The sequence below is a fragment of the Conger conger genome, chromosome 18, assembly GCF_963514075.1.
Source record: "Conger conger chromosome 18, fConCon1.1, whole genome shotgun sequence".
In the NCBI taxonomy this organism is placed as follows: Eukaryota; Metazoa; Chordata; class Actinopteri; order Anguilliformes; family Congridae; genus Conger; species Conger conger.
Window position 1 is genome coordinate 15,742,005 of NC_083777.1, and position 19,908 is coordinate 15,761,912.

The 19,908-nt window shown below is 43.4% G+C and overlaps 1 protein-coding gene across 1 annotated transcript in view; it reads left to right on the forward strand.

The window, feature by feature from the left end:
* The window catches only part of dntt (deoxynucleotidyltransferase, terminal), a 63,797-nt gene that overhangs the window by 33,274 nt on the left and 10,615 nt on the right, over window positions 1-19,908 (forward strand). Inside the window, exons 9-10 of the mRNA XM_061228488.1 lie at window positions 8,479-8,727; window positions 10,936-11,019. Of these exons, the coding sequence (XP_061084472.1) occupies window positions 8,479-8,727; window positions 10,936-11,019 (333 nt within the window). The remainder of the gene's footprint in view (window positions 1-8,478; window positions 8,728-10,935; window positions 11,020-19,908) is intronic.

The following is a 19,908-nucleotide window of genomic DNA, read 5'->3' on the forward strand; positions in this document are numbered from 1 at the left end:
CCCTCTTTATTTATTTCAGACTGCAATTGATGTTTTTGTCTGTCAATGGTGGTCTTTTTTGTTTGCCTGTATAGATTCAGTGTAAGCTAAATAAATTGACTCTGAATCGACTCTATCGGCGTGCTGGGTTCCAGGAAGGCACTGTATGCTTGTAGCTTTGTGGTTAAGGTGCATGACTGGGACCCGCAAGGTCGGTGGTTCGATCCCCGGTGTAGCCACAATAAGATCCGCACAGCCGTTGGGTCCTTGAGCAAGGCCCTTAACCCTGCATTGCTCCAGGGGAGGATTGTCTGCTGCTTAGTTTAATCAACTGTATGTCGCTCTGGATAAGAGCGATGTACAGTTGCTATTAAAATACATATTTAAATGCCGTTAATGTAATGCGTCCAGTTACTGAAAGATGTTTCTGTGTTTGACATTCTGTCCATGTCACATTCCTTCATCTCACCTGGTGTAGCTAATTATATAACCAACTCCTTTTTATAAAGATCACAGTTCATCACTAATGTATAATTGTATAATTTGTCGGATGGTTGCGGCAATCAAATGCCGACAGTAGCCCCACTGGGATTTTCATATGTAATGCAAGTTGAAATAATTTTTGTCATCTGCCCTCTGGTGTTCCCTGTCTTATCAAAAAAGGCCAGTGTGGGTGCAAGTTTTTGTTTTAGTCCAGCACTACAACAAAAATCCTTGCGGTAAAAGAAGCCTGTTCAATGTGGATAAACATTAACAAATTAGAATTGCAGCACCAAGGAATAGATATAAATGTGCTAGAACAAGGCAAAGAAAGGGCCAATGTGTATCAACACTAGTTTTACTTGTCTGCAGTAAGAGGGGGTAGAGGGAGAATGATGGACTGAGAAGAAAGGGAAATGGAGGAAAGAAAGAAAAATAACACAAATAGAAAAAGGAGAGAGGAGAGGTATAATTCACAAAGGGGGAAACAGACCCAGGAAAGCTGTGGGGAATCATGTTTTCTTCAGAGGGGATCAAAATGGTGAGAGTGTGAAAACCGGCTTACTGTACTCATAAAAGTGCCTCCACTTGTGTAAACATAGGGTTGTGCTTCAACAGAGATGTCATAACAGCCCCTTTCTGGAGGTTGTTTTTGGAAAATGCACTAGTGGAGAAGGGTTCTTTGGAAGCGAAAGCCGTTGGTTAATAATCCAGAATGCCATGGATACAGTAGCCCTGGAGGAATTTGGTGAAGGGGGGTTGGGGGAATGGGGGGTGGGTGTTCTTTGCGACCTCCTGTGCCTCCCCTCTCATGGAGCTCTGTGAAACGGCGAGCAGGATTTGATGAAGCGTTCGGTTCAGAAGAGCTGCAGGCCCCTCTTTGTCATCATTCGGTTTAAAAATAAACTCCCCACTTTTTTCAATTCTTCTGCTTCCTCCTCATTGCCTCTGTGGTCCGCCTCTGCAGATAATTAGCTTTGCCAATTGTGTCGCATCTCAGACAAAAAAAAAGAAAAGAAAAAATGAAAGAAAAGGCCTCCTTGTCCCTGGCTGGCCCTACTGACCCGGAGAGGCAGGGACGCGGGATGGGCGACAGGTGATGATGGAGGGACAGGGAATGAGGAATCTGGGAAACAGGCGGACCAGGAAACGGGTGAGGAGCCGCGGGGGTTGACAGGTCCCTTGGGACGCCAGCGGGGCGGTGATTCAGAGCAGGTAACGGAGGGTGACTTTAAATCTCACAACCTTGTCATCTGCGATCTTGCCCCGGAGGCACGATACGTCACACAGGGCTAATATCGGAGAACGTTTTTCACTCTTTTTTCAGCCTGTGGGGAGGTGAAAAATATGTCTGTAAACGTCCTTGTTAATGTAATCTATCATTTCCTCTGTTCATTCTGAGTCATGGGTGCAGGCTGGCTTCCAGGGGTTCTGCTTGACGCACAACCCGGTTTTTACTTCTGTGTTACGGTCATAAATGGCTGACAAAGTGCAACTCAATGCACTGGAAGATTATTCTGTCTGGCATTCAAGGGCATTTCATTTAGGCTAGTATTTGAGAACGGACCCTTAAAAGAGAACTCATTTTTGGTGTTGGCGGGCACTGTAACCATGGTGACTCTAATCCAATCTGCTATTGGTTGGGTGGCTCCTGGGTGCTTCATCCTGGTTCCAGAATGTGGACGTAGCTCATGACCTGATATTGAATCAGTGGCAGGGCAGACTGTTCCAGCAGACTGGATTATCATTGGTCAAAGTGTCACCCTGGGATGCAGTTGATGAGAATTTCCTCCTCTCGTTTCGCACCAGAGGACCCTCGAGTCAACGGGTCGCCCCTGGTCTGTGGAACCGGCAGCACGTGATGTCCAGTTCTCTGGAGTGACAATTACTGAGAGCAGAAAGCAGCGCTGGCTGGAAGGAGGATGTGAGCCAAGCTTACAGAAAGAAAGAGAAATCAGGGTTAAAAATTGGGGTTTGAGTAATGTCTAGTTCATGCAGAGTTTTCATCACCTCATGATGTGCACAGTATTAAACTCTTTTTTACAGTTTTCCCAAGTCATGTGAAAATGTCTCACCCAAAAATTACCTGTGCGATTTCAAAACACTTAACAGCACTGTTAATGATCTGTCTAAATGCTAAACTTGGAACATTTCCTCGCCAATCTCATGTGTTCTGAAATATGTCATTACTAGGAGCAGGAGCTTCAGTGAATCTTCACATCAACCACCCAAATGGGGGAAAAATGTGATCTAAGTGACTTTGACTGTGGATTGATTGTTGGTGGCAGACAGGATGGATTTGAATATCTCAGAAACTGCTGATCTCCTGGGATTTTCATGCACTCTTGAGTTTGCAAAGAATGGTGCAAAATAAATAAATAATGATAATCCAGTGAGCAGCAGTTCTGCAGACAGAAAAACCTTGTTAATGAGAGAGGTCAGAGGAGAATGGCCAGACTGGTCAAAGCTGACAGGAAGGTGACAGTAACGCAAATAACCACACATTACAACAGTGGTATGCAGAAGAGCATCTCTGAACACACAATGCATCATGACTCTAAGTGGATAGGCTACAGCAGTAGAAGTCTAAAAAACAAGTCTAATAAATACCTAATTAAGTACTCACTGAATGTAGCATCACAATGACTCTGCTTGTACAATTTGCCCTTTGACTGTTGCAACTGTGTACTTATTTAGCATTTTTACTTTTCTCTCTGTCAATGAAAAACCAAACACATCTGTTAAGCTTCTTTAAAATCAGTGCCAATGGTTGCAAGGCTAAAAGGGCAAAACACAGCCTTGTAGAGGCCAAAACGGAGAGTGTGATTTATTTTACATCATTTCCATAATCGGTCTCAAATCAAATAAAAAGCACATTTGAAATATGGGGTAAGAAGTGGGGTTGGGAAGGCAGATATGACAGGAATTGTAGAGAATGTGCCAGAAGATCAGAAGCTCCTTTGCTCCTTTGCCCCATGATCCTCTAGGGTAGGAGAAGAAGGTGTGTCAGCTGTTTGTGACAGCATGTGACAGCGTTTCTGAAGAAAATAAATAAGTATGTGCAGATAAAAATAAAAAGCTGACCTTATATGTTGCATTAGCAAAGTTTTCCGCAGATAAGTTGCTTAACTTGCAGAGCTATGAATAGATTAACTTCACGCTGCTCCGATGCTAGAATGTGCCGTGCTCGGTTAAATCCACGGCCGTAAACAGCTTTCGGAGGTTATCAGCTGAGGTTTTTTTTGACACGGTCTGACATGAGGCTACCTGCTGATTTCCGTATACTATTAGCACTCTGCTTCACCGAGATGATTTGCAAGCAGTCTGGTGATACTCTAAATGCAGAGTAAAATCCCACTTTGCCCAGTCTAGTCGAGGGTCTCGTTATATGTGGATGCTGGGAATTAAGATGACACTGGGTAGTAGTTTGAATGACTTTGGGCCAACAATGAATTATTCTGAAAAACACAGCAACCATCTCAACAATTGTGCATAGTATCAGGATAGTTAATGTTTTCCAACTTCTGCTCTGAATTATTTAATTAGCTCAAGTATCTATGTTGTCTTACGTTTCTGATAGAACCATGAGTTACAGCTAAAGACTGCACGTGTAAATGTTTTACTCTGTTCCAATACAGATGTGAGTTGTTTAAAGCATGTAGACTAAAAAGGTGATGAAGCTGAACTGTCTTAGGTACCTCAGGGATGTAAACTTGCGGTTAAAATATTTACCTGCACCCGGCTTGATATAGCGCATATGGTGTTCCCACACTGGATTCTTCAACAAGACGTGATGCATACATGTTCAATTATTCATGAATCCGTTCTCAATGTTCACGTTTGGAATGTTATACTGTAGTGCCAGGTTTAGGGCAAGGGTATGTCTGCTCTCAGTACCATTTTTATGTAATTTGTTGTGTAGAGAAAGGCAGGCCTATTTTTACTCACAATGCTCATATCATTATAGAGCTTGTGAAGACATTATCTAGGCTAACGTAAGACCCACTTCTTTTGCGCTAACGTTATTTCACATCTGGTCCGGGTCCCTGTGTTAGTGGGAAGGGAAACGCTCTCTCTAATTGCAGATGAAAACTCAGAATGGAATCCCGGGGCGAGGGATCGGGGGCCCTGCGTCTCCACGCTTGATAAAGGGCCGTTTGGCCCCTGAGGCTAATTAGTGGGGAGGGGTGACAGGGTGTGTCTCGTGCCACTTTGTGAAGAGGCTACCGGAGCTGCCGCAGAATCCCCCGCGCGCCTCACACTCATCCCTCTTGTCATGTCTTAATAACTCCATCTTCTCTTTTTTTAACAGTATCTATAATGGGAATCTGCTGCTTTAATCTGATACTGGAAAACAAGAGGGTTTCCTGGCAGCAGTGTAGATTTGCAAAAAAAAAAAAAAGGTAAACAAAAAAGGATGATGCTGTAGGTGGTTACTGGCTGGTTATTGCTTTTTTAAAGATGGGAGCAGGCAATATCAAGTGGACGGCTGGAGAGAGAGGGGGCTGCAGTTGCTGAACAATTACCTGAGAAGCAGGAGGAATTAAATTGACAGTTTGTAATGTTAATCTCCTTACCGGCCCCAATTCAAGGGAAAAGAGAGGAATCAGCTTGGCCCAGAAGCCCAGCGGAAATCAATTTGAAGGTTCCCAACCCCCCCAATCCCCCCCCACCCACCGCCACCAACCGCCCCAGCTACTGCAGAGCCATCTCTCTCTCTCTGTCCTTCTTCCTCTCTCTAAACTGCAGCAATGTCTAATTTCAAATGAGTTCCATTGGTCAGGGAGTGTGAAATTTAAACAATTAAAGGGACTTCCCACTGCTGAAATTAGTTTGGTTTAATCTCACTTTAAGACATTGTACTCAATAATGAATACCCTTTATTTCAGTAAATCAGTGGGCAGAATTAGTGGTGTGGGAAAGTGTGTTGGTTTTAATAGTTTCTTTTGTTTGCTTTTCCAATTAAGTCAACAATCAACACTCTTACAATCTTGCATATTTGTTCAGAATCATTTTAATTATCCCAAAACCTTACTAAAGCAAATACATTTTAACACGGATGCTTTTAGGTACTAATTATATTTACAATGAGGGTATTACAATCAGCTTATTACTAATTGAGAAATTAAAGGAGGGTAGATTCAATCTAAGTGCCTTCGCGCTGTGTTTTCTTCATGTCATGATCTGTAAAATGGAAAAAGGACATGCTATTCATAGCCATGTAAATGTTTATCAATGCATGATTTTGTCATATTAATAGATCTCTGTGATGTGGATCTGGGACTATTCATGAGACCAGGAAAACACTTACTTAAATTACAGTTATTTAATTGACACGTTTATCTAAAGCGACTTACAGTTCATTGGACTAAGCATGTGCCAATCCCCCCTGGAACAATGCTGGTTAAGGGCCTTGCTCAAGGGCCCAACAGCTGTGGTTATTCTGGGACCACCCAGGTCAAGCAACTTAGCTACTAGGCTATAGGTTACTCTTTTCACTTTTAGTTTGAAAGTTTTGCTTTATGTTTCCTGCAGCAACTTCATTGTAATTTTAGAAGGTGTTCATAATGGTGTCACTATGACTCAATATGTGAAAAACACTATAATTTATTCATCTTGTCACCTGCACAAAGAATGCATTGTCACATTTATATCGGAGAGTATTAACATCCCACCTTGGAGCAGGTGATATTTTTATTGACCTTTACCTTTTTATGCTGGTACCGTATGCAACCCTAATGAGAGTGGTGGTCATGGTAACCAAAGTTTCAGGAATCAGGAAGTTGAAAAAGGTCTTAACCACTATCACCACGGAAACATTGACAGTGACTTTTATGAATAGCCCCTTGTGTTTTATATTGTTTTCCATCATGGGGGGTCGGCAGTAGCTCACGAGGTACAGTACAGTACAATTGCTCCCAACAAGATGATTGGTGCCTTGCATGGCAGCCACTCACCATTGGCTTGTGAGTGTGCGTTTGTGTGAATGGGTGAATGAGAGGCATTGATTGTGAAGCTCTTTGGATAAAACGCTATACATAATATGCAGTCCATTCATCAAGTACAGCACAGCATCAACTGCATTTCTTTCTGACTACTGGGAACTTATTATGACTCTCATTTTTCTACATTGGAATAACAGCTGTGAACAAAACATTAAGCAGTTATGTAAATTTGGTCGTTTTCAGCAATTGCCTGTAACTCCAAAGCCAAAAAGCTTCAGCATCATCTAAAGAGCCCCTCAGTGCTGCTTGTATGACAAATGTCCTAAAAATGACCATGTCCTAGTTTCATGGTGCAACTAAAACCAAATCAAACTTAGACTCAAAGTTTGTGAAGCTATGTTTGCTGATACAGTTTTGTGTCGTGCACAGCACATTGAATGTGTGGCAGTACTGTGCATGTGTGTGGGTGTGCGTGCCCATGTGTGTGTGCCCATGTGTGTGTGTGCCTGTGTGCATGAGTGTGTATGCGTGTGCCTGTGTGTGTGCACAGTGTGTGTGTGCCCGTGCCTGTATGTGTGTGTGCCTGTGTGCATGAGTGTGTGTGTGTGTGTGCCTGTGTGTGCGCGCAGTGTGTTTGTGTGTGCGCACAGTGTGTGTGTGCCCATGCCCATGTGTGTGTGTGCCCGTGCGTGTGTGTGTGTGTGTGTGTGTGTGAATGTGCCTGTGTGTGCCTGTGTGTGTGTGTTTGTGCCTGTGTGTGTGTGTGTGTGTGTGTGCATGAGTGTGTGTGTGAATGTGCCTGTGTGTCCCTGTGTGTGTTGTGTGTGTGTGAATGAGCCTGTGTGTGCCTGTGTGTGTGTGTGTGTGTGTGAATGTGCCTGTGTGTGTGTGTGTGTGTGTGTGCCTGTGTGTGTGCACAGTGTGTGTGTGCCCGTGCCTGTATGTGTGTGTGCCTGTGTGCATGAGTGTGTGTGTGTGTGTGTGCCTGTGTGTGTGCGCAGTGTGTTTGTGTGTGCGCACAGTGTGTGTGTGCCCATGCCCATGTGTGTGTGTGCCCGTGCGTGTGTGTGCCTGTGTGTGTGTGTGTGTGTGTGTGAATGTGCCTGTGTGTGCCTGTGTGTGTGTGTTTGTGCCTGTGTGTGTGTGTGCATGAGTGTGTGTGTGAATGTGCCTGTGTGTGCCTGTGTGTGTTGTGTGTGTGTGAATGAGCCTGTGTGTGCCTGTGTGTGTGTGTGTGTGTGTGTGTGAATGTGCCTGTGTGTGTGTCTGTGTGTGTGTTTGTAATAATAACCCGTAGAGATGGACTCCTAAAGGTCACCCACCTCGAGCGCAGTCTTTATTGCGGTCTGTGGAAAGGTTACCTGTGGCACATGAGCCGGAGAAGCCGTTGTGGGAGACAGAAGATGCCATGTTGGGTCAATTTAGGAACATTATTTACTTACTTGGTAATAAAAGTGCTGTACCTTTATTTATAAAATGGTTTATGCAAAGTGCTTTCTAGATAAAAGAAAAACAAAACGGGAAACATAATGAGCAAATTCATAAGTAAGTAAAACAAATAGAATAAAAGCCCTAAAGTGCATTTCATGCAGGGATTTGGGTGTGGTTGCAAGAATAAAAGCAATTAAAGAAAAATGTAAATCAAAATAGAAGACAAAACAAAATGAAGGCATAAGCAGGAAGGACTGGAAGCAATCATCAAAAAGTGCTCTTTGAGAAGAGATTTTAAGTCAGAATTTGCATTGCTATCTGAGAACCTTAACTGTGAGTATGCAGTGCATTGAGAGTCCATGGTGAGTGGCATTGGTCTCGCTCAACACGTGACTGATTTATAGGGTTTGAGTCTCAAAGGACACAAGGACTTTGTTTGTACCTGCCTGCAGTGCTGATTTATGGCTATTTAACGAAGCAATTCAGCTTAAGAGCCTGTCCTGATATCAGGCCCACAAGCTGAACATTTTAAGCCTGCTGACATTTCAGAATAGACGGAATGAGGACAGCTATTATGTTAAAGTCTTGCTGTAAAACCGTGACTCTGCCCTCTTCGATCTCGACATCCTCCTCTTCCCCACAGGACGTCCTGCTCTTCTGCGACTCCCAGGAGTCCACGTACGACAGGACCAAGCTTCCGAGCTACAGGTTCGAGGCTATGGACCACTTCCAGAAGTGCTTCCTGATCGTGCGTCTGCAGGATGAGCTGGTGCGGGGCGAGGTTGGGCGGGGCGGGGGCCAGCCGCGGGGCTGGAAGGCGGTGCGTGTGGACCTGGTCGTGCCGCCCACCGAGTGCCACGCCTTCGCCCTCCTCGGCTGGTCCGGATCCAGGGTGAGCTCTTCTGGCACTGAAAACACCCCTGAGTTCTGATCCTCAGTGGGGATATGACTGTAAACACCCCTGAGTTCTGATCCTGTGTGGGGTTATGACTAAACACCCCTGAGTTCTGATCCTGTGTGGGGTTATGACTAAACACCCCTGAGTTCTGATCCTGTGTGGGGTTATGACTAAACACCCCTGAGTTCTGATCCTGTGTGGGGTTATGACTAAACACCCCTGAGTTCTGATCCTGTGTGGGGTTATGACTAAACACCCCTGAATTCTGATCCTCAGTGGGGTTATGACTTTAAACACCCCTGTGTTCTGATCCTCAGTCGGGATATGACTGTAAACTCACAAGTTCTCATATTGGGTGGGGCTATAACCACTAAACTGGAAACACACTGGACTTCCCATCCTGGGACGTGGATGTACTGTAATGCATGTATATAAGCTAAAAGGATTGTTAAAGTTGCTCCCTCATTTTTGTTTATTCATTTGCCTTTGAACAGTTTTCACTTGTTCAGTTGTTGGCTCTACAGATACGGATTGCCAAGTATTTAGTATTTAACATAATTTGAGTGAATGTGAGTTTTAAAAACACTGCTCTTTGCTTATAAAAGCACTCGAATGCTGAGTGTCTGCTGTTTTTTCATTGCTATTTCCGCAATATCTGTTGTTTAATAAAATGCTAAATGCTCTCTTTAAATCTGACATTATATATTAGGAAAGGCCCTGCAGCTGTATCTGTGAAAGGGGGAGGGGTAATAGAGAGAGAGGGAGGGAAAGAGAGAGAGTTAATTATTACAGTTAATAATGTATGGTAGTATGCTGTATCTGTGTATAATATGCTTATATCACTTAGGTTGTAGAATTGCCTTTTTTACTGTTGTTTGTTCTTTTTAACATTTGCGTTGGCAACACTATGAATGTCATGCCAATAAAACACCTTGAAATCAAGAGAAAGAGCAAGAGAGAGAGAGATGGAGAGAGCTTTGTTTACTGTGCTCTCATAAAGGTAAACAGGCAGGCAGGGAGAGACCACTTCATTCTTCCACTTTAAACAGGTCTGTAGTACTGCTATACCCACCTGCTGGAGGCAAACTCCTCCCACCCACTTGATGGATGCAGGGGACACAGAAGTCAGCATGCAGGGGGTTTTGGGATAGGGAAGTCAGCATGCAGGGGGTTTGGGACAGAGAAGTCAGCATGCAGGGGGTTTTGGGACAGAGAAGTCAGCATGCTGGGGGTTTTGGGACAGAGAAGTCAGCATGCAGGGGGTTTTGGGACAGAGAAGTCAGCATGCAGGGGGTTTTGGGACAGGGAAGTCAGCATGCTGGGGGTTTTGGGACAGAGAAGTCAGCATGCAGGGGGTTTTGGGAAAGAGAAATCAGCATGCAGGGGGTTTTGGGATAGGGAAGTCAGCATGCAGGGGGTTTTGGGACAGAGAAATCAGCATGCAGGGGGTTTTGGGACAGAGAAGTCAGCATGCAGGGGGTTTTGGGACAGAGAAGTCAGCATGCTGGGGGTTTTGGGAAAGAGAAATCAGCATGCAGGGGGTTTTGGGATAGGGAAGTCAGCATGCTGGGGGTTTTGGGACAGAGAAGTCAGCATGCAGGGGGTTTTGGGACAGAGAAGTCAGCATGCTGGGGGTTTTGGGGCACATAAGTCAACATTCAACCCCCATACCCCCTCACCCCTCAGTTCTGTACACCTGTGTGGCCTACAGACACCGGAGCCTGTGTGGAAACCTCAAGCTGCTCCATCTTGCATGGAAACCACAGCCAAAATAAAACTGCACATAATCACATAGCAACAACCGTTAGAATAACACGCCCTGGGGCTGGTTGCAATTTATTCTTTCCCAACAGTTTTAGAAATGGCAACTGAGTGGAAAAAAAGTCAGAAAGACAGTGGCACCCCCGCTCAGATTTATTTTAAACAGAAGTGCTTAAGATGATTATATTTTCCCTTTTTATCTGTGAAGCAAGTCAGATTTTTCTGACAATGTTGAACTCGCAGTGGCATGAACATTGACGCTGGAATGTCAAACATTCTGCATGTGCTAGGAAAGGGAGTTCACCGCTGAGAGTTAATCCATGTCATATAATGACATTTATGCCTGTGCCGTTCACAGATTGGTTTGTTTGTTTGTACATGGCGGTTATTTTTATGAATTGTCATGTTGTTCGTGCTGATGGTGTTCTCCTCTCCCTGTAGCAGTTTGAGCGGGACTTGAGAAGATTTGCGCAGCGCGAGCGGAAGATGCTGCTTGATAACCATGGCCTGTACGACAAGACCAAGGTACTGCTGCGGTTTAGCCCTTCGACCGCGCCGCTTTGGTTTATCTCCTCGGCTCTGCCGCTGTGGCTTATCCCCCTGAACACATAGGCAGAACCGCTCAACCTCTTAACACCCTAGATTAAGTAACCTTATCTCCAGCCAATAGTGACGCTTGCTTAGTTGGTGGGAGCTGATTGGCTGCTGTGCGTGTGCGTCTGTGTGTGTATATGCCTGTGTGAATGTGTGAGTACTGTGTGTGTGTGTGTGTGTGTGTGTGTTTGTGTGGGAGTGTGTGTTGTGCATATCCTGTAAAGCATACAGTGTATGTGGTGGTGGTGGGGAGCAAGTTCTCTCTGCATATTTGTAAAATTTTTCTCTTCTGGTCTAGCCATGTTAATATGAGGACAGTGGCTAATTTATGTATCCATATTTTCCACCTGGAATTCCAAGTGATCACTTGGTTTAAACCAGAGAGATCTGAGATGTAATAAGAGGCGGTCAACTAGAGACATACAGTACTATTCCTATGTACTGTTATGATCCATGAAATACCAAAAGCACAGTGTGTGTATGTGCAAATATTTGTGTCCATTTGTAGCAGAAGGGCTCAAACGCACAACTACTTTTAAAAGAAGACATTTTGCTTTTAGCAGTTTCCCCGGGAGGGCAGCGAGCAGGCGAAGCTGGAGCTGATGGAGAGACTATAGTTAATGAAATGATTACACAGGGGTGCTGGCTGCACTGTGAAGCTGTGTGCATTCACTCCTTCCAGTATAAGCACAGTCGTGAAATGAAATCGCAGCCCAAGCTTTTAGCACGGTGCTAAAACCTACGGTTTTCAATAAACCCTCCTTCAGGAATACAGGTTGTACAAGAGAACTGGCAGCGTTGCAGTTCGAGTGATAAAAAAATATGGTGTATGATACCTGCTTTCATTTTTTAAAAGAGCTGGAAAAAATGTTGGCTCTGTGGCTGTACAATATTTTTATTTCTTTTATTTATCCTTTATTTTTACTGGTCGTCTCAATAATACACTGTGAGTGTTAATGGAATATTTGATTTTATCATGAAGCCCTTGTCCTCAGTGGGTATTGGAGTAATTAGGGTACAAACAGGAAGGTCTCTCCTGGGGAACAATTTTCACCCGCAGTGTGTGAATATCTCTTATCAAGTCCCAGAGAACGCTTGATAAGCAATATTGGCAGAATATTTGAAATTATCTTCCAACTCTTTGTAAATACTCTTTGTATCTATTTGTATCTATGGGTAGCTACAATAACAAACAAATAAATAAATAAATACATTGCAATTTCAAAAATGCTAATTTCATTCAGTCTCACACAGGAGATAATGCATTGGCTGAATATGTGTGGTGTGAAAATATGCTATTCTTCATATTTCTCCATATTCTTTATAGATTCTTATATGTCAATCAGTTAGTATTAAGTTACAGATACAGGCGAGTTGGAGCTCATTATCACGCCCTTTCTCAATTAGAGCATATCGAATATGCCAATATGTGTTCAAATAGAAAGGTCCTCAGATGTGTAAATTAATGTATGAATCTGGTTATAAAGTAACGTGGAAGGTGTAAATGTAATAATTGTTTTGCACATTATATTAGTCAATATAAGTCATATTAGTCCTTCAAGTCCTACCATAGCAGCACCTAAGTGATTATTAAGCAGAAGGGACTACATGGTTTAATGTTGTCGTCTTTACATTCCACCATTTTGTTGTCCTTCCAAAGGGTGCATATCCATTGAACAGATGCTCTTATCTAAAGAAACTTAAGAGAATACTATTATTATTATTATTATTATTATTATTATTATTATTAATTTTATTATTATTAAAAACAACAATAATAATAATAATAGCCTAACTATAGTATACATTTGCTTGTATACCGTCTATAATGAAGTCTAGGAGGTAGCAGCACATACTGTCATCAATAATGAGCAAGACATGAATGACAAGCAAGCAAATGAGATAACAATCGAAGAATTAAATAATTAATACAAAACAACATGAAGTGGCATCATCTGAGCCACAGAGCACAGTTCAGTGACAGATAAATCATAACACATACAGTAGATTGTTATAAGGACAAATCTAATGCATGCAATCCACACCTGTGTAAATTCAGGGAACAGAGAAGAAAGCCATTACTGCACAATGATTAACAATGGTTACAGACCAGAGGATCCACAACCACAGCTTCCACGAAGAAGGAACTCGCTGTAAGAGCCACATATGATCAAAATGAGCACACAACAATGTGTCTTTATCATAGTATAATTATGGGAATATAGCCAACGGGCACATGTTCAGATATCAGATAAGCTGTAGTTAGTAGCGCTTTGTATTCTCTGGTAAAATGCCATCTTACAGTGGGAGTGCTCTACCTACATAACATATAAAATTAAAAATATTTAATGTTGCTGTGGATAAAAGCAGTCTGGGGGATAACTGTATAAGAGTTGCGTGGGCGGGGTGTCCTAGTGCTCATAGAAAGGTATGACAGAAAAGGGTATACTCGTGGGGACACAGGTGTGTGTGGGGCAATGCAAGAAGCCGTTTTGACTGAGGGATGTCACACTGTCAGAGCTGGGTCTCCATCCGCTCTTTCCCCCAGGTTCTGGGTCAGGAGCCACAGCACCGATGGCTGACAGCTGTCTTCAGACGCAAAAATGAAACAACACAAAAAAACTCCCCTTTCTCTGCCCTCAGCTGTCCGACCTTGTTCGTTCAGAACGGGAGGGTAGACAGGCTTGGCGAGAGAGAGGACGCAGTGGTCGCGTCGCACCGGAGAGATGGAGGAACTGCCAGCTGTGGACAAGGTCACCTCAGTCTGAGATCAGGCTTAAGATGGAGGCCATTTTAGCCCTTGGCAGCCATTGCAGTGCCGGAGTAGGCAGCAGTGCCATGTAGTGGATATGGAACGAGGGCTTCTGATGCAGATATCACAGGCGTAAACTCCTGTGGGGCATTGCAGTTCAATCTCTCAGCAGTGTTGCTACAGTAATTAGACAGCTGTATAAATGAGTAGACACTATGTAGGAATTAGAGCAGACTGTGTAAGTTACTTTGGGAAAAAGGTGTCTGCTAGGGAAAAACAACACAACTCCCTCTACTACCCAACAAAACCCTCCTTACACAAACGCTATCGTGTCCCTTCTCAAGGTAATCTCATGCCTCTTGCAAGGTTATTTTCTGATGGAATCGCTTAGCAGTGTGCCTTCCTCATAGCTCAGCCTCTCTATTAGAGCCTTAATTAAGCTAATGAAGATCAATTAAGGTCTTTGTTTCGTGGAGCGTCGTAGCTGAAACAGATCAGGCAATTCGTTCTCTCCTTCAGCCTGAGGCAGAGACGAGTGACCCCCCCCCCACATCAACCCCCCTTGCCGCCCCCCTTGGGCAGAGTTAATTGGACGATTCTGAACGTATGGCCACAACCTCGGAGATAATGACACGTTTTTTACCCCAACTTTTTTTTTTTTTACTCATGCCCTTTTTGAAATGGACGGTTTTTCTCCTGATTTTTTGACAAACTGGACTGGTATTTGTGGGCCGTTCAGTCGATCATCAGAGAAGGGCAAATCCTGACCGTGTGGCACAGCCAGGGAAAAGATAAAGGCTTTGATTGCGATGCAGCTCAGATGAATCACGCTTTGTGGCTGGTGTTCTGTGTGCCATTAAATGCAGAAGCACACTTACAGTAGAAAAGCAGTACATTTCTAAGTGCTCACAAATTATGTCAATTTGGCAAAAGACACTTAGGCAATCAAAGCACATTTTGGTAATTATTGGCTAAGAGGGTGGTGAAAAACTTTAAAGAACTTGGTCCATAACCTACAGCCTTTTAAGTACCCCCCAAACTATGTCGCTTTGCTTTCTGGTTGTTTCGTTTAACCTATCAGTGTTAGTTAATGAGTCATCCCCAGGCCTTATCTCTCCTGTCACTAGTGTAGATTTGAAGGTAAAGCTCTGGTGAATGTGCCCTCTGCCGCCTGTCTCAAGGTGTTACATAATTAATACCATGTACGGCGTGATGAACGAGGGAGGCGGCGGATTTCATCAGAGGCAGACAGTCACTTTCCCCCCAGAGTAGGAGGGCTTCATGACCTGCCTGATGCCCACAAACCCTTCCTCTTTACATTACCCTTGAAATGTGTATGTGTGTGTGTGTCTGTGTGTGTGTGTGTATGTGGCTGTGTATGTGTGTACATGTGTCTGTGTCTGTGTGTTTGTGCATGTGTGTGTGTGTGTGTGTGTCTGTCATAAAAAAATACAAAAAAATAGTTTCCTCAGTGTGCAGATCCACACAAAAACACGGGCACAGACACACACATACACTGGCATGCACACGCACGTATAGATATAGAACTTCAGTCAGTCAATCAAGCCTGTCACTGTCCATTATGGACAATCCCCATCATGCACTTCAGTTTCCTAAAGACATACTTACAGTACATTCTGAGAGTAATGTTCAAATATTCTTCAAACATGAATACAAATTCTAAGCGAGATCCACAATTAACTCAACATTTGCCCTTAACATATCACGAAATGTAAGCATTGTTTGTTTTTTTCTTCATAATCACATTATGACAAGATCAGGGATCGGCAAACATAAGGCGCTAAACTACACTTGTGACTAAGAATGACACAACGGCTTACGTTTAAATGTCAAAATGAAGGACAGCCATCTGTTTGATTCCAGGCTTGGGTTTGCAGCCTGCGGGTTTGTCTCTATGCGCTGTGCACCGCCGTGTCCGTGCGCTGTGCCCACATTCCTGAGTAAGCCGTGCAGTCTGTCACTGTTTGTACGCGCCAGGGGTCCGCTTCCTTTGATGCTGAACCGGGCGTTTGGTTCCAGGCAGCTCGGCTTTGATGGGTCCGACACCCCGTCTGTCAGGATCGATAAGTCAGAACGTATCAATCTGTCTGTGAGAGAGGGGCGGGCTCTTCCCTCTCTGCAGGTTCTGTCCTCTGCATCACTGTTGTAGTCATCACATGTTCTGTCCTCTGCATCACTGTTGTAGTCATCACAGGTCCTTTCCTCTGCATCACTGTTGTAGTCATCACATGTTCTGTCCTCTGCATCACTGTTGTAGTCATCACAGGTCCTTTTACAGCGCCACAATCAGGACAGAATGAGGAATATGATCACTTGCTCATTCGTTTGGTGTGTTGTACACGTGTGGATTTAATCAAAATCAGTCTGAAACTTTGACCTACGGTATATTCAAATCCTAATGAAAATCTCCCCGTTCAGAAATATAGTTTGGTGATTCAATTGTGGTTATTGCTCAAAATTGTTTGTGAAGAAATAAAAAACTAAGATTACGTCCAACTGTGAGCTGCATTTAAATACATAAAAAGGCAGACCTTTTACATAACATTTTGAAAATGACTAGAGGGGCAGTTATGTGGAGGTAAAAACTTGTTCTGGATGTGACATGTGAACAGGAGAAAGTGATATTTATCTGTGCAGGTATGTACAATATGTAAACTATATGCTGTGTGCCCCAGGTCCCCAACTGGAATAGTCTGCGAGAAAGTGTTAGTAAAGCTGTGGAGGACAGAATTTTTCATAGTTGTGAAAAATGTGAGAGTAAGAATGATGGGTAGTAAGCGTTTCTTACCTTAAGAGCATTTCTAACTGGTCGGGTAGCTGTCCTCACCAGTTCTGATCTAGCCTGTCCTGAAACTGTCCTGCATGGAGTGGTTCTGAGATGGGGGTATTAGAATCACATTGTGTGCTACATCTGCCACCTAACCTTTCGGTCTACAGCAGGGGTCTCAAACTGCAGTCCTGGAGGGCAACAGTATCTGCTGGTTTTTGTGATTTCATTTCAAGCAGCCACCAACTGGAAAAAAAGGAGTGCTGACTCTTCCTCCAGGATTTGAGATTGAGATCCCTGGTCTAGAGGGAAGACCTGAACCCTGGGCTACAGCACTCATACAGTAGTTAGCTGCACATTAGAATGCACTACACATTTAAATAAGAACATGGTCTGGGGTGATACTAACCCCTTGAACTTTCCTTATCTTAGCACTCAGAGAGGTACTGATTCATATTCATCTCTGAGGTGAACCTGCAGGGACCGAAATTCAGTCTTCCCAGTGTCTCAATCACAACAGACCAGCAGTGACACAATGAGTTTTCTCAGCCCAGGATCAAGCAGAAAACACCAGAGATACGCACATAAGAGGAGAGCCAGGAAAAATGAAATGATGAGGACTGTTGGATTTGTGCCTGTTCACTGTTCATCTCTTCTCTCTCTCACACACACACACACTCACACTCACACACACACACACGTATACACACACAGCAGGATTTCAACATCCCACCTGGCCCAGTCACACACTCTGCAGAATGGCAAACTACTGGGCAATTGTAGGGCAATTGCATGGGGTATTGGGGAGTTCAGTTTTTTGAAAATCCTTCCCAGCTGGTGCTGAGAGAGGAAGAGGGGGGTTGGCAGCTGTACCACACTGGGGCATGTTTAGACAAAGTTAAATCATAAATAATAAAAAGAAGAAGCTTCCGTTTGAATTTCATCCCTCATGGAGCGGGCACCTTCAGGGCCCCGCCCGGCTGTGTGGCGTGACGGGGAGGCGGACAGGGGGACAGGAGTTTCTGCAGGGCGTCTTTCACAGACATTTACACTTCAGGGGCATTTCTCCTCTTACTAAATGAGAAAACGAGGCTGCTTTGATACTCCCCCCCCCCCCCCCCACGTTCCCGTATGACTGTGGTGAACCCCATATGAGCACATCTGATTACATCTGGAACCAAAAAAAGCTCTGAATCCCGGTCTGAGCCAAGGCCGTTAGCCGCAGACTGACAAGGACAATTTTCACATAAAGAATCATTTATATTCCTCCCTATTGAAGGTTAAACATGTTGACACGCGGAAGGGCTTCAGCCACGATGGGCCTCTCTGGTGTTTTATTACTTTGCGGATTCCAGCCGCCTCCAAAGGCCACTAAATTTCTTTCAGCTCAGTGGGCTCCATTTACTACATGGATACCAATTACAGCACTGGCCTCTGTTCTCACGCCTGGGTGGGGGAAGGGGGTAGCGAGGTCGTGCTGGGTTTATACATGCAGAGCAGGGGGCTCACACCTTCAACTTTCACCTTCTGTTCCGCCAAAAGGGAAAGACACAGGGCAGGATCTGGACTCAGTAATAATTACAGCTTGATTTAAAGCTACTGACAATTTCTGTTAGGCTAACCTTTTTCAAACGTTGTGTGGAAATAGCATATTTCATAAGAGGCTATAAATACGTGAAAAGAAGGGCTACATATATTACGAGGGTATAATGGCCTTTGTCATATGCTGTCATAACTAGTAATGACTGGTGCCATGGTATGTTATGCTAATGACAGTATTTACCTGTTGCTCCTGGTGAGATTGAAGCCTTTCCCTGTCTCTTTCCCTTCTTCCCTTATTTCTCCTGTAACATAACCAATCTGTGCTAATACATTTTTTCATATTTGATGATTTGCGGGTTTGTTTGAAGGCTAATGTTCACTGTATGTCACAATGTACAGATTATTAGTCTTGTTGCTTGCTAAATTTATTCCCAGAAAACACTTTTAAATAAAGCAGTTCCTGCTGACGCTGTGTGTGTTGGTATTCAACACTGAAATGTGATGCTTGCAGAGAGAACTGGTTCCACGAGGTATACAACACTCTGAAACCCAAAAGGTCTATAGCCGGACCTCTTAGCACTTGAACTGAGTCTCCTTTTTGTTTGTCTAATTCTCTTTTTTTAGCCCTCCTTGGGTCATGATTTATGCCATAAAATATCTATTCAACCAAGATATTCCAGGAAGAGTGCAATGATATGTAGCTGCCTCAAATGGCCTTAAATGCACATCTTGCATGAGATTCTTCCATCCCTTTTTTACTTTTACTAAGTTTATTATTTAGAAAAATCTAATTTACTCAGCTGTATGTCAAAGTATTTTTACAGTTTCTTTCAAAACAAAAATCAGACCTTTGTATTCTTGCTCTTTTCTGCCTTGGCACAGTGAGTCTGTTCTGGCTCTAATTAGGTAATAATAATTCCTCTGACATTCAGCTCAGAACAATAACTAGAATTTCTTTAAAAAAGAAAAGTAGGTGTACTTTTGACTTTTGGCAGCCGACATACAAAAAACTATTCAGCCATAAACTTTATCCAAGTCCGAGAAGAATCCGACGTACTCTGTCGGAGTAAAATGTACTGTATTGGAGCAGATTCAACAGTGGAAGAGTTGGTTTGTGGAGTCAGTGTACACGTGACCCCGAGCCTGATCTCTCTGCAGCTCAACAGTGTCGAGGGGGATGGGGGTGATTGTCGCCGCTCTGATTGAGCGCAATTATGAAGGAGAGAAAAAAACAAAACGTCCAGGCTCCAAACCAGGGGTGCGTTTCATGAACAATGACAAAAGTCACCGTGCGAATACAATACCACTCTAGTACGATTCATCAATACAGAAACTATGAGCAAAGTCACCGTGGAACCACTACAGTTCAATGGATCAATACAGAAACTAACACCCTAGTCATGACCACAAAATGGCAGTAACTACAGTTGCAAATCAGCCCCACTGCAGTTCCTATCACAATAGCTTGAACAGTGTCATTAATGAAACTCTGCAGTGTGAGGAGTGTTAAAATTTTGTGTTAAATATTATGGATATATTTATATTATAATATTATATATAGATATATTTATTAAATGTCATAGTACACAATGTTAGCTTTAAGTTAGTTTAAGTTAATAAACTTTGAATGACTAAAGAAACCATCTTTGTGACTGCGGTATTATGTACAACAACAATTGGCATCATCTTGCATGACAATTATCTGCGTAATTTATTTAAATTGCATAATGTACTAATT